Consider the following 15,801-nt stretch of genomic DNA (forward strand, 5'->3'; position numbering starts at 1 on the left):
TATGAAAAATGGCACCTTCAGCCCCATGGCCAACAGTTGCCCTTCTGCACAAATCGTATTTCTGGATTTTCCAATCTCTTCTTATTAGGCTCACAGATCCATCAAGAATTAGATAGAAAGAGATGCTACAGTCTATTCTTCGTTTGCTGAGCTTCAAGCAAGAGAAAAGTGACAGCTGGTACACTATGGAACCCCAGATGTGCAGAAATTGCTAGTAAAAGGCCTCCCTGTGGCAAAAGCAACACACTAGGAACATAGTGCATAGAAGTTATGTGGCCTCTTTGCCCTCTATACATTTCCATGCATTGTGCTGGCACCTGGAAGTGGAGCCACAGCCTCAGAGAAATCTTTCCTGGCAGCTGCCATGCAGCTGGGGTAACATGGCAACAGGCATAAAGTTAATAGTAAATGGAATTTGCATTCTGCAACAATATACATTCCTAGCCCCATTCCAAATCTTTCTGATTCAAATGTACATAGAGACAATAGAGCTGCCAGGTCCAGGATACTGTGCCATGGGGGGATTGTATTTGGAAACTCTGAAAGTGCTGCCCTCTACTGGGAGGGGAAATGCATGTCCCCATTTTGATGAACAGATATAGATACGACTCCCTTTCACATTTCACATTTAACATCTGGGATCCTTTGGACTACACATGTATCAAATTTCATCTTCTTAGCTAGTGTGAGAGAACCTTAACTACTTCGGGAGTATACTTCAGGCCCCCTTCTTGGCCTTTAAATGGCATAATGGCAAAATACCAGTGTCACATTCTCTGATTCTTTTTTAACCACCAGGTGTCTTGGATTACATGTGTATAAACTTCAGGGTTCTAGCTCATGAAAACGTAGCCTAATGGCCATGAGAAAATTAGCCACTCAGCAATCCGATGTTTTAGTGGGTGCTGTGGAGAGCTAATGGTGGCACGCGGCTAGCTGAAGTTGGGAGAAGAACATATAATGGAGACTGATCCAGAAAACAGATATAGTTCAGCTATAACTGTGGTTCAGCTATAACTGTGCAGTTCTACTGAAGAACAATGATCGCACAGGGGTTGCTAAGAGAAAATTTGGCCCCCAGAGCATTTATTATTAATAGTTGGTTTATTTTATTTTGCAGACACATCAATAGAAATGTTGTGTCTTTCCGGTGCATATTAGTTTTAAAACAAAAAATTCTGGATGTTTTGTCCATGTTTAGAAGCCTCAAGGTGCTGCTTGGTCGTAAAACTAACTGGACATACATTCTAGCTCAGCAGCATTCTCTTATCTGGCTACAAAATGCTGTCTTTTGACAACATTATCCTGTTTTAATCTGATGCATTTTATCGTTGATTTTTCCTGTTTTTTAAAAAGTTTTAATGGTTGCTTTATTGTTTTAAACTCCAAGAAGCCCCAGGTATATTTACATAGAAAGGCAGAACATAAATATTTTGAGCAAGTCATCTCATCCATTTCAAGATATTTCCTAAATTTCAAAGAAAACAGAGTTGCACTGACCTAGTGTTCACCTAGTGTCTTCAGTGCAGGCACACATGGGATTGTGCGTGTGCAGGCAGGCTGCAGAGAATAGATTTGCAAGCTTCCAGCTTCTTCTAGGAGTGCTCCCCCTTCCCCTCTGACAGAGCCAAGAGGGGAAACTTCCCCGTCCATGTGGTCAAGTGACAGAGGCGGGGAAAGTGCTTCTCCTTCAGTCCTTCCTCTCTTTGCTGCCATGGAGCTCTGGTACATGGACTCCTGTGAAAACACCAAAGCCCACAGCGGGGGAGGAGGAGGGAGGGATGTGTGCCTACACTGAAGACACTAGATGAACAACAGTTACAGGTAAGTGCAACTCTGTTTTCATCAATGTGTCTTCAGTGCAGTCCCACATGGGAGAATAGCAAACTCACCACAGGAGGTGGGTGTGGGCTGTCAGCAAAAGAGTGATCGTAACACTGTTTTGCCTCCTTTCTAGAATCTACGTCCACTGAATAGTGCCTAATGGAAGTTGGATGAGGAAGACCATATTGCCACTCTGTAGATGTCTCAGATGCCAACTCTGGAACTGAAGGCAGCCAAGGAGGCTTGAGCTCTGGTGGAATGAGCCTTAAGTGGTAACAGAAACTCAACTTTGACACAGTCATATGCCATTCGGATGGCGGACACCACCCACCTAGACAGGGTTTGGGAGGGCTACTTGTTTTGTCCCTTAAGGCATACAAACAGATTCTTGTATTTTCTAAAACTACCTGTGCAGTCTGAATAAAATAGTAACGCTGTCCTAATATCCAGGGTGTGAAGTGCCCTTTCTGTGTCAGTCTGGGGATCTGTGAAGAACACTGGTAAGACGACATCCTGTGATATGTGAAATTTTGACACAACCTTCGGTAAGAACTCAAGGCTAGTCCAGAGTAGTGTCTTGTTGTGGTGGAACTTGGTGAAGGAAGGACTGAACCTGAGTGCTCTCAGCTCCTCCACTCTCATGGCTGAGGTAACTGGTACTAGGAACACTGTCTTGGCAGACAAACAATTCATACATGGCCAGCAGTTCGAAAGGTTTGTAGATTAACTGTGAAAGTAGCAGAGATAAGCTCCGTTGAGGAACAGGAGAATTAACAGGAGGAAACAAATTATTTAAATCTCTTAAAAACTTCTTAGAATGAGGATGCGAGAACACCGTTTGGAACTCACATCCTAGATTAAAAGCTGAAATTGCAGCCATGTGGACCTTAATTGAGGATGTGGACATCAAAAATATGTAACAGTGAGGATTGTTCTGGCCTGAACCCCTTTTCTCTCGCCCACAGAGAAAAATGCTGCCACTTAGAGGAGTAAGACTTCCTAGTAGATGGCTTTCTGGCAGATACTAGGACTTCAGACACTATTTCAGACCATACATTAATTGAATTATCTGCCAAGCTGTCAGGTGTAACGACCTTATCTTGTGGTGCCACTGTGTTCCTATCCGAAGGAGATCCTTGTCTGGTGGGAATGTTATGAGTGAACCCCCCCACTAGGGCCCACAGAGTTGGGAACCAAACTCTCTTTGGCCAAAAGGGAGCTATGAGAATGGAAGGCCAGATACTGAAGCTGAAGCTCAAATACTTTGGCCACTAAATGAGAAGGGAGCACTCACTGGAGAAGAACCTGATACTGGGAATGACTGAAGGTAAAAGAAGAAGGGGACGACAAAGGTTGAGATGGTTAGACAGTGTTATTGATGCAACTGACATGAAGTTGAGCAGGCTCCAGAGGACGGCGGAAGACAGGAGAGCCTGGCATCATGTGGTCCATGGGGTCACGAAGAGTCGGACTCAACTGTGCAACTGAACAAAATTACTGAAAAACCTTCACAGTATCCCCCCACACCCCCTAGGGATGCATCACTGAATACCCGAATGTCATGTGAAAAGATTCAAAGTGGAATTCTCTGAAGTAAGTTTTTGTCATCTCACCACCATTGGACAGATCTAAGTACTGATCTGGGGATGGACAACTTAAGCCATTGGGGGTCTATGTTCATTACAAAGTTATGAATGAACCAATCCTGAAAAGCTACCTCATGTTTTGAATCACTGTAGTGGTGGAGGCCACTAGGCCAAGTAGTTTCTGAATCCACACCACTTTCTGTAGCCTGAGCCTCCAAAACAACATTATAAGGGTCTGAATCGCTTGAGCCCTTTGGACAGAGAGAAAAGCCCTGGTGTTGGTAGAGTCTAAATGAGCCCCAATAAAGTCAGTGTGGATAGCAAATGGGATTTCTCCGAATTGATCATGAAACCCAACTCCTCTAGTGTGGTAATAGCTAGAGAAAGAGGAATTTGCAGTGACTCATGAGTAGGGACTACAAAAAGCCAGTTGGTCTAGTAAGGGTTAGGTAGGCTACCACCTCAGCTCCGCATTTCATGAACATTCTGAGCAATGTGGCCCTGCTGAAGGGTAAAAGAATAAAAAAAGATTGTACTGAATGGCTTATTATTGTAACTTAATGATTGTTATATTGTATTTTATTTGCTGTTGGACATCGTCCAGAGCCCTGTGGACTCAGGGATTAGGCAATTCATAAATTTAATTTATAAATATAAATAAATTAAATAAAACAAAACATTGTATTCATAGGAAGAATGGCCACAGACAAACCTGAGGAATTTCTTACAATTCTGATGTATGTATATGAAAATACACATCCTTAAGGTCAAGGACTTAGAACCATTTTAGCACTGAGCTACACCTGGTGTGGGAAACTGCCAGTGCTACGATGCTCTGAAGCCAACGACATTGGGGCAGGAAATTTCACCACATAATTGTCTAATGAGGGAGAATCGGCTAATCCTAATGTTGGGGATGGTTTCCTCAGGAACTCTTGTCTTGACGCACTGGAGATGACTGTTGACATTGATCCAGACTTGCACATCGGGAGATGGGAATCGGCGCCGAGGAGGAACAAGTGATGGAGATGGATGGTACGTCTTCGAGCTCTGGGATTTAGACGATTGCTGCTGAGGTGATTTTGACCTTTGGGGCAGCTTAGAAGTGGTATGCCTTGGATTTTTCTTCACCTTTTTAGTGCACACCTCTGAAGAGGTCCTTGGGGGTGGCACACACTCAGTTCCAAGGGTTCAGATTGAGCTGGGGATTTACGCTATTGAGGGAATGTGGGCCCGCTAGAAGATTTTCCTGTGGGCTTGTCTACTACAGTAAGGGAGTTCTCCCATAATGCTGCTTTTAATCTTGAAGCCCTATCATGCCTGGCCTTAGGTGTAAGAAAGCAACGCTGGACAACTGGAGGTGCTGTATTCCTCACCCAGACAGAGAACACAATCCTCATGCTCAACGTTTTGAGCCATCTTTAATTTGCACTGGTAGCATTTTTAAAAATAAAGCTATCTTCCAGTCACAAAGAACAAAGGGAAGAAGAAACCCAATGAAAACTCATGGCTGGAAGGCCTGTGTCCTTACTCCACAGCAGCGAAGAAAAAACTGAGGGAGCAGTGCTCTCCCCACCTCCATCATGTGACCATTTGGGTGGGAAAATTCCTGCTCTTGGCTCTGTCAGAGGGGAGAGGGAGTGCTCCTAGTTCTAGAAAAAGCTGAAAGCTTGCAAATCTATTCTCTGCAGCCTGTGCATATGTAGTCCCATGTGGGATTGCACTGAAGACACGACGATGAATGGATAGTTATCAATTCTAGTGAAAAGGAGACAATTTGAAATGGCCTGTATATGTATGACCCTATCTGAACGAATATAAATACCTTGCAAGCACCTTATTTTCCTCTTGAACAATTCTGCATGCTCCATTTCCATGCCACAAAAAAACCCTTATAGTTTTCATGTATCTGCTATATGTGTGTGAAGTTCCACCTGAACAACAGCTGTTCTCATTTATAACAGACATATTAATGGGGAAAGGAAACATTCTGCCTGATTTCACACAGCCTTATTTTTATAGCAAACTTACAAGTAGCAGTTAATCCCTTTGTGTGTTCTGTGTAAAGCTTTGGTCTTGTGAGAAAACCTGGTGTTTGCTTCCTCTTTATAACACAGTGTAATAGAGTGAATAGCTCAGGTTCTAAAACTTACCACTGCTGACCGAATCAGAGCTTCCTGGGCTGTGCTGTCTCATGATTAAGTCGCTCCCTCCTTTCCGTGGCTCCGTTGTTTCACTACATCGCCTCTTCCAATAGTTCAGCTCTTCCCTGTCGGCCTCTTGGCAGCGTCGGAGGACAGCCATGGAGCGTCTGGTCTTCTCCACCATTTCCATGATGCAGTTCAATGCCTTTGAGAAATACATTACTTTAAACTAATAACCTGCTCTTATATGGGGCTTCCATCTCTTATATGGGGCTTCCATAGCCCTCCCATATAGCATCCACGTCTGCTTAACACTTCAACAGTTCTACAGCACCAGGTATTTAAACCAACTTATCTCACCTGACTAGAATGACATTTTCAGATTGAGCCAGGAATTGTGTTTCTTCTTGCAGCTCTGTAAATAAACTCCAAGTAAAACACACTTTCAGCTCAATAAAAGTACACCTCATACTAGACTCTTCTCCTTATGCTAGCTTACTTTGTGTAAGGATTTTTTTTTTGGGGGGGGGGAGTATGGATACGTTAAAATGTGCAACAGTGTTCAGGAGAAGCTACAGTGCACGATTTGACTGATCACATAGTTAGGCTTTTACAGCATGTTTCAGTATAAATTCAGACAAGATTCACAATCAGTGGATGGGATCTGCAACAAAACAAGTACTCCAAATCCGTTTTCTTACACAATTATCTGTGTGTAACAAACTCATGTATGAAGTGGATCCATATCTAACTGATTTCCATGTTTGGCTTGCTCCGCATGAAACTATTATGTGGAAGTATTTTTTTTGGAATACTTGATGGGACATTACAAGGCAATGAGTTCCAGATCAGGATATAATACCAAAACTAAGAGTGCATTCGTTCAGCTGTCTGTCCATGCAAGGCAGAGAATATAAAAACCCAACTAAATAAAGGATACTTTCTACGTTTTCAAAGTACATCTTTCATGACAATGATCAAAGGGCCTCAACTTTTCCTTACAGAAAGGAACACTGTACAGAAAATTCTATTAGCCCTTCTCAACTTTTGTAGTATAGCAATTCTAGGCATTAGTCTTACATAGTTGCATTAGTACAGGCAGCAAAGAAAGACACTGCCGTCTAATAGTGAACATAAATAGACCACTTTAAACGTCAGCACAGCAAATAAAATAAAGTGCAGGTTAAGTCAGTATAGACATTTATAAACAAACACCTTGTAATATTTGTTGGTACTGTTTCATCCTATAATAGGGATTCCTGTTTCTACATTCAACTGCCTTTGCTGAACTGGGAAAACATAAAGGTTTTACCAATGAATTAGAAAGGGATCATACAACGCTGGGGAACTGTGAGGTTCTGTTTGTGCTTGCAGCTTTATTATACTGAACATTATAGCCGTTCAGTAGCAAGACATTTTCAAACAGATTACTAGGCAAAAGCTTTGCCCATCACATCCCATGGGCCTCACTTCCTCTGCAACTCACGCCAAATCCTAGAGTCTCTGCTGGGAGGAGAAATGCAGTCTCAATAGTGAATCTGACAGAAGCCCTTTTGCCTGGTATGATCCTTTGCTGAGCCCTGGGGCTACCACGCCACATGCTTTAAAAATCCGCTTCAACGTGACAGTTCTGCCATATGTAGAAGGTATTTTCAGTGGAGGGAGAGAGACTTGTGAAACAGCAAACAGTGAACCAGTCCAGGTAGCCCAGTACTGCCTGCTATGACTGTTACAGGTTCCACCAGATTTTGAAAAAAAGCGCTTTTTCCTAGCCCTAGTGGAAGATGAGGCCTTCTGCATACACAGAATGCGGCCCCTTCATGCTAAATGAAAACAGGATTACACACAGGTCTATTTTACTGTCATGTTATCAATGTTCATCTCACAGAACTCACTGTGCAGCCCATGTTAAGAGGAGCCGGAGGCTGTGCATTCAAGTTCCTTACATGGTCAAGATGCTTCCATTCATCAGCCCATTCTCTCTCTGTTAAGCGATGGTCCACGAGCTCATCCTGATAGCCTCCATTTAACCCTATCACACAAGGCAAGAAAATGGCTGTGTCAGGTCTACTGACAGTTTGGTGCCATACAAAGAAGACAAAAAGCCACATATACTGGGACATCCAAAGTACGAGAAGAGGGCTGCGGAGGTTTGCACATGCCCTTGTTTGTGAGCGCCAAATGCAGTATTTTGCACCCTCCATGTTTTCAGCCTTCATTCACAAGGGACAAGATAGTTTGGGGCTTTTTTATGACTAAGGCAACTCACTGGAATGCACCCCCACCGGGCCCAAGAGAAACGAGTGGGGGAGACCAGACAGTGGCCTCCTTACCAGCACTATGCCTGTCTCGCAGTTCCCTGTGCTCCAACATCTTGCCAGGGTCTCTGTACAAGTGGGAGGTTGCGATGTCTTCCAAGGTGTAATGCTGGAGCGGGGGTGGAGTAGGGTGGAACTGTCCCGCTGGATTGATGACGGGCAGCATGAGTGCCGGGCTATGCCGGGGAGCTGGGCTAATGGTGCACACCCTCTTGGCAGGAGGCTCCGAGGGGAGTGGGTCTCTCTCAAAGCTGCTTTCTTCTCTCCTGTCAGCAAGGCAAGAAAGGAGAGTCTCCATTAGCACAAAGAATGCAGAGACAGAAAGGTGACTAAGTGAGGTTTTCTAAGGCCAAGGCAGAGAATGCTTGATTAATTTTGCTCTTCTGTGTTCTTATTCCTGGCACTGTTTTATTGCCCCATCTGGACTGTACTATTCCTATTTTATTTATGTAAGATTATTCTGCATTTTATTACATTTTATGCCATTAAAGGTTTCTGAATCTGAATCTGACTAAGTGAGGGCCAAACTACCTGATTCCAATGAGGACTTGTAGCCATACAGCAGCTGCCATAGGCCCAATTCAGATCAGGACTGCAGCACAGGGAGAGGAGGGGCTCCAGCCTGCCACCATTTTACTGATCTGAAACAGCCCTGGGGGGATGTCCCATTGTGAGGCTGCATGTGCAAGCATTCAGTACGTGTGCAGCCCTCCCATTTTATGGTTGGAAAATGGCAGAAGCCCCCCCCCCCAAATCTGCGCTGTGGTTCCAATCTGAATGAGGCTCCTGCAGGGCGTTCGAATTGAGTTCCCATGGGGAACTCACAGATGCTGTTTGGTTGTAGTTCTGGCCTTAGTGTTCCCAGTCTGAGAAAAGCACAGATTTTACAAAGAGCAGGCAGAAAAAAAAGCTATTCACTGAAAAAAGATTGAACAACTGTTGGGTTATTGCCTTTAAAATAGGGCTGGGGCAAAGTAAGAGGCATACTCCATGTGTTAGATTTAAAAAGTTACTTTACTAAAAAGATAAAAAGTCCTGTTTACTAACACCTGTATCAGTTAACCCCTTAACGACTGAAATGTAAGCTACTTGTAACTCCAACAGCAAAAAAATAAAAGAGACGAAGAAAACAAATTCATGCATTTAGGCAGCATGATGTCTTTTTTTGGTACCCCTAAAGTATAAGCCATCCTGGCCACGAGCATTTTCTTTCCTAAACAGACTCTTGATGCCTTTAACCACTCAAGTAATGGAACAGTTAAGCTTGGAATTTTAGACAGAACAGACATTTCAAGCCACTCTTACTGAGACTCTGCTTATACATATTTAAAACAGTTTAAAGAACCCTCTGTGTACTGGAGAATGATACAGTCTTTGTGTGTTTGAAGATATTTTACATGACAGAGAAGGGATGCTTACTAATATTTTCGCATCCAAATTTCTCCCCCAACCTGAGCCAGCAATCTGCCAGTCTTCCATTTTTGATTTCAGAATGCTGTCCGTGTGCAATTCATAGCAGTTTTTAAGGTGTTCATCTCCTGTACAGATATTTTAATTTATTTATTTGATAATTTCTATACTGCCTTTCTGCTGTTACATTTAAGGCAGTATACGGTCTAAAATAACCAATATAACAGAACATGGGGGGGGGGGGGGGGCACAAGAACAGGGAGAGAAAAACAAGCAAATTGTAGATGGGCTTCAATTAAGACACTGATCCCAAAGGAATCTGGATGTCACTGTACAACTACATTAATACTCCTTTTTTTATCTTGTGATTTAAAACCAGCACACACATTTGGGGAGATTTGGGGTGAGAGCGTGTCAAACCAAAAACTGTGGCTAACCAGGATACTTCCATTTTGAAATTAATTTTAGAAACCTTGATGTTAAACGGGAAGGCAGGTGAGGCAGAAAGCCCAGCAAAACTGATCACCGGAAGTAATGACATGGAATAGTGACATTCAGTCATGCCCATGTCCAAGTATACAGAGCACGTCACACAAGTAAATGATTTAGTTTCCCAATAAAGGCATGGAGGACCCATATCAGGAGCCAGTGTGGCGTAGTGGTTAAGAGTGTTGTACTAGCGTCTGGAAGGCCCAGGTTCGAATCTCCACTCGTGCCATGGGAAGCTTGCTGGGTGACCTTGGGCCAGTCACACTATCTCAGCCTAACCCACCTCACAAAGTTGTTGTGAGAATAAAATGGAGGAAAGGAGAACGATGTAAGCTGCTTTGGGTCTCCATTGGGGAGGAGTGCAGGGTATGAGTGAATTAAATAAAGGGATAAATTAAATAAATACATTTCCGAGGGCAGGAGGTGGAAGAACTTTCTTGCATGAGGAACGCAGACCGACACGGATTTCTGGGTTTCAGAAACAGCTCCTGTTACCTGTCTGGACTGTGCCTCTTCCCATTGCCATTCACTTCCATCAGCAGCTCTGATGAATCAGCTGGGGAAGCCGTGTTCGTGTTCAGCAAGACATGCTCGTGCTGGGCCAGATATTGGGAGGGGGTTTGTTTGGCGGCCCGAGCACAATGCAGCAGCTCTCTCTGCAGAAGCGGAAGGTTAGCCTGCAAAACAAAGTTCAAGCTGCCATTTAGACCGGGAAACCGCAGAGGCCCTATGCCACCGACTGGCTGTTGTTAAAACAGTGGCTCTAGTGTTGTAACAGCCCTGCTGCCCCACAGGAATCAACTAAAACAAAAATCAAGCTCAATGGGCCGGCAGAACCCACAGTTGTCCCAACTGGGCCACAGCTATGGTATGAACGTGTGTGTGTCTGTGTGTGTGTCTGTGTGACCCCAAGCTCATCTCTTCCATCTCTGCAAATGGGAGATATCAATAGGGGGACTAGACTTAATGTCCAATCTTGTCAGTTCCTAAAAGACTGCCAGCTCAGCTTGGCTTCCCTTTCTGTTTCACTTCACAGAGGAAAAGGACAAGACTAGAGATGTGAAGGCCCAGGAAAAAAAACGGAAAAATTCGGAAATTTTTTTCCTGAAGCCTTTTTGTTTTTTTCCGAAAAATTGGAAAAATTGAAAAAAGAAAAGAAAAGAAAAAAAATTGATTATGAAACATGATGAATAAAATATTTTAAGACCAGGTGTTCAAATATTTTCCAAATCATTTCTAAAATATATATATATGGTATCAGATTGATGTAATTTCTGTGCACTGAGGACAAGCAAGTCCTAGGTTACAAACTGAACTCTCCAATGCAAGAACAAGATGCATTTCTTCCTCTAGGAGGTGCGATTGTCAGAAGAATCAGTTTTGTTTTTGCATGTGGGTGGGTATTCTGTAATAATTGTTTGGATACACTATATTTTTAATATGCTAGTTGTGATAACTTCATGCCAAGTCAAAATGTCCATAGTCATATTTTATGTTCCTAAAGTAACAGAATGACTTTCAAGCTAAAAAAGACAAACGAAATGCTAATGTAGCATTTTTTTCAATTTTTCCGAAAATTTCCGTTTTCCCCTGGGAAAAAAAACGGAAAAAAAACGATTTTCCGAGCTTCAAAATTTCCGGAAATTTTACATCTCTAGGCAAGACACATTTGTGGCATACAGAAATGTCTAGCTACAAAACTGGCCCCACTAATGGCATGATTCAAGGTCCCTGCAGGAGTCAGTGCAGAGCAAACAAATGGGTTGTTTCACTGACCGCCTAGCAATACTGATCAATAGAAACTGGGCAGCTGCTTCTGTTACACCAGCTGGGATACAGGAGGCAAACAGCAGATATCAGCATGGTTTATTAAAAAGGAGAAAGAACACCGAGGGTGGGGAAAGGAAGTTTCTTGTCCCTTCCTTTGGATAACCACTCTGGACTATGCATGCAAGGATTATCTATCCCCACATTTCCAGAACCCTCCTATTACAATATCCCAACTGTAGATCTTAGATCAGACAGTGTAAATTTTAGATCAAACAGAGCTCAAGCCAAAATCTACTAATCTGAAAGTTTGGTATTTTCTACAATTCAGAGTCTCTTTTTTAAAAACAAATTATTCTCTAAATTACTTAAACCCCCCCCCCCCAATCTTTCTTTCTTTCTTTTTTTAAGATTTGAGAATCTTCCTGCAAACCTGGGGATTTTCTCAGGTTTCCAGAAAGCTTTGTCTTGTCTGTCCATGTCTCCAAACTCTGGATTTAAGCATCAACAGAGAGCACCATGTTGAGAATAAGCATAGAATTCTACGAGTTTTACAGAAACATGAGGGCTTCCTTTTCTCTTATCAGATTCTGTTCAAAAGAAAGAAAGAGCATGTCTTCTCTGTGAGGATCCCCCCTTCAAAAAAGAGAAAGATGGGGGAGATCCACGAATATAGTAGATGGCATTAAGCCCACTGCAGTACTTTCAGACTTTGGATTTGAAGAGAACTGCCTCAACAAGTTAGGTTGCTAGATGATCTGAATGTAATATATAACAATGCTTTTATAGTTTGGGAGATCCTGTAGTACTTAGCTAGTGTGCCACTCAATTTTTTTTCTCACTACTGTCTCAAAGGTATGACTTAGAAAATTAACCAATCACCTCCAAGAATGGAATCACAAATGGACGGAGAGGAAAATTAGTGGCCTCCTGAAGCTTGCAGTGAAAATCCTCTATTGTTACCCTGGAATTCTGTAAAGAGAAAAGGACATTAATCCAGATTTTCTTTCCAGTTCAATTAAAATTCCACTAGCCTTTCCCTCCTCAATTCAACTTGTTTTGGAAGCTGGCTTTATATTTACCATAACAGGTGGATGTTTTTCCACTAGCACATTTTTTTTCATAAAGAATTTTTTCCCGCCATTCCACCAAGGAGCCTAGAATGAAATACACGGTCCCCTTCTCCCATTTTATGCTCAAAACAACCTTGAGCGTAGGTTAGGCTGAGAGAGAATGACTAGCCCAAGGTCAAACAGTGGCCTTCATGGAACAGGGGGGATTCAAACCTGGGTGCCCCAGCCATAGTCCAATACTTCCCAGCACACCACATCACATTCTTGAAAAAAATGGTTTTAATTTGGTGCTGTGTATCCTCCATAAGAGTTCAAATAAAATTCTGTGAAGGGTACACATCACCAAATTACCACCATTTTGCTGGCCAAGCATTGCCATAAGAACAAAAGCCATAGACCCAGGAACCTCTAAATGCAGAGGGGGAAAGGAGAAATAAAAGCTTACCACTAATGAGCCCTGTGCTGGATAGCCCAGGCAAGCCCAATCTCATCAGATCTCGGAAGCTAAGCAGGGCTGACCCTGGCAAGTATTTGGATGGGAAACCTCCAAAGAATATCAGGGCAAGGAGGCCAGATGCAGGCTATCAAGCCACTTCTCTGAACGTCCTCCATGCCCCAGTAGGAGTCGCCAGAGGTCACCGTGACTTTCAGGCATGGGCACACACACATACACACACACACACACACACACGTGCAAAAATACTGCCAAATAAAAATAAAAGCTTACCACTAATGCTAAAACAAGTGTCCGGACTTTCTCCCCAATCTCTGGTGAAATGTCATTGCCAAACTGTTGGAGGGTTGTAAGAAACCTCTTCAGTTTGCTGAGCTGACGAGCCCCACAGGTAGCTGGGAGCTGCTGATTGGTCAACGAAGAGGAAGAAGATGAGGACGGCCCGTTGCTGAACCTTTGAGGTGGTGATTTTGCTCCATTCAGTGTAGGTGGAGAATGGTTCATCCCATTTGGTACTACAGAACCAGGGAAAACGGAAATCAATGAAGAAACACACATTGTATATTTAGACTTTACTACAACATGCTCTCAAACAAAGACACTAACGTTGAGAACAGAATCCTGGAATCTTGCTGGAAACTTTTCAAAAATAATGCTTAACAGTACACAAAATACATCAGAGTATCGGCTATTGTTTTTTTACTGACAAGCAACTCAAGAGCTCAAGGTTGTTGAGAAATTCAGCCATTAAAAATTCTAAAATAAATTCAGGCTTTCTTCTAGGCTCCATATACATGATTATAGTGGTAAGGAATTTGGTCAAATTGCACTCTGGTGCTGGGTTTCTTCTAGATGTTATTACAGCCATTAGCAATTGTCTGGTAACAATGTCTGTGTCACACTGCTCAGTCTTCCAAAGGAAGCACATGTGTGGTGTGTACGGGGCAAGCTTTTCTAAGAGAATCCCATGCAGTTACTGAGAAGGTGTGACTTCTTCCCTGCCTTCTTCTAGCAGTCCCTGGCCCCAGGGATGCCTTACTAACCTTGACCAGGGCCAGGACCTCCACCTGGTGGAATGAGCTTCCATATGAGATCAGGGCCCTGTGGGGTCTACTACAGTTCCGCAGGGCCTGCAAGACAGAGCTCTTCCATCAGGCCTTTGGTTGAGGCGGCGGACGTCCTTCTTCCCTCCTGGCTATCTCTCCTCCAGTGGCCTGGATCCCAATATTGGGGTACTGCTGAATTTTAAATGATCTGATTGACATTGGAACTAACTTGTTTGCACGGTATTTTATGGTTTTATTGTTTTAAGTTGTCATTTTAATGGTCGTTTTAATGGCATTAACCCTGAGCCTGCACACGGGGAGGGCACTCTATCAATCAAATAAAGTTATTTTTACCTCAAAGACAACTAAAATTTCATTAGGAGGAAAAGTCCAGGCACACAAACTACAATGAGATCCTGCAGTAAACCGGGTCTTATGAAAATGCACACAAATTAGTCTATGCCACAAAAGTATCGAATCCCAGTTCATTCATAAGTGCTGGTCCATCTACATTTTTCCTCTCTCCCATAGACACCCAGGGAAGATGTTCTCCCTAACACTGCTTTCTTTGAGAACAGATGACTGTGAGAATTTGTGTAATTCAACAAACTGGGGTCAGTGAAGTCAAATGCCACAAAACACCACCGTTAATAAAATCTATAGCTAAACCAGCCAGAAATCTTACTATGAAATCCAGAGTTCATTTGAACATTTGCACTCAGACATGTGTTATGTGGGTTATCATGAAATCTGAATGAAGCCTTAATTTACCGAGCAACAAAAGGGTACATGCCTGGAGGAGATCTTGTTAGCCCAGACGTTCATATTGGGCTATTTCTGGACTATGTTATATGGAATAAAGCTTGATGCAAAGGGCTAATAAAAAGAGACTGTGAAATAAGGAGTTCATCCTGAGGGCACCCAAGGAAGATGCCAACTGAGGTAGATAATCTACTGAGTCAACATTGTTCCAGAAGGCCCCCCGAGTCTTCAGCTCATCATGTGTATGCAAACACAAGGTTTACAGCAAACACAGAAAACTCATTAGTTAGCCCCGACAGCATGTCTCCAGATGAGAGGCTTATTTCAGAGTTCCCCCTCCGCCAGACCACAATGGACTTGCATTCCACATGGCTAATGATGAGTCAGCGCTACCGGTCTCCCTGCACGTACCTCCTGCCCCCGCCCAGGTACCAACGGTTAAAGTTAATCAATAGATTGGAAAATTGACCCTGTAGCCAATCCCTGACCTGTGGGGTAGGGCCACCTGGTAATCCACTGGGGCCCACCCCCTCCCGCTCGCAAGCAGCTTTAAAACATAGAACACAGAGCGGCCACGCCATCCTCCCCTTTACCTACGACCCCTATATGTCTGCTTCTCCTCTCAAATCCAGCTTTCTGTACTAAAACCCCTGCCTCGCTTTACCTTAGTCTGCAGCTAAGGCAATACACGTGTTCTCAGCTGGTCTGGTTACATGTCCTTCTACCATTTTCCTCCCCTCCCACCTACCTCCCGCCTGGAAGCTTTAGGAGCCGCGCATCGCCTGAGGTAAATATCTACTCTATGAAAATGGACTAATTAAAAAAAAACACAGACTGTCATCTACTTTTCAGGAAGCTCTTCCCAACCTACTAAGTCCATGAAAAATCAGTGCAACCTTATGTAGAGTTACTCCTTCTAGCTTGGGCC

General features: G+C 43.3%; 1 protein-coding gene across 4 annotated transcripts in view; it reads right to left on the bottom strand.

Annotated features, from left to right (window-relative positions):
- Nucleotides 1-15,801, bottom strand: part of CBFA2T2 (core-binding factor, runt domain, alpha subunit 2; translocated to, 2) — a 107,988-nt gene that overhangs the window by 8,901 nt on the left and 83,286 nt on the right. For all 4 annotated transcript variants that reach the window (XM_015425245.1, XM_015425244.1, XM_015425247.1 and 1 more), the window contains exons 3-8: nucleotides 13,339-13,580; nucleotides 12,421-12,510; nucleotides 10,267-10,448; nucleotides 7,888-8,138; nucleotides 7,501-7,586; nucleotides 5,564-5,759 (exon numbers count right to left, since the gene is read on the bottom strand). In XM_015425245.1, the coding sequence (XP_015280731.1) occupies nucleotides 5,564-5,759; nucleotides 7,501-7,586; nucleotides 7,888-8,138; nucleotides 10,267-10,448; nucleotides 12,421-12,510; nucleotides 13,339-13,580 (1,047 nt within the window). The remainder of the gene's footprint in view (nucleotides 1-5,563; nucleotides 5,760-7,500; nucleotides 7,587-7,887; nucleotides 8,139-10,266; nucleotides 10,449-12,420; nucleotides 12,511-13,338; nucleotides 13,581-15,801) is intronic.

The sequence above is a fragment of the Gekko japonicus genome, unplaced genomic scaffold, assembly GCF_001447785.1.
Source record: "Gekko japonicus isolate JY-2015 unplaced genomic scaffold, Gekko_japonicus_V1.1 scaffold2, whole genome shotgun sequence".
Lineage (NCBI taxonomy): Eukaryota > Metazoa > Chordata > Lepidosauria > Squamata > Gekkonidae > Gekko > Gekko japonicus.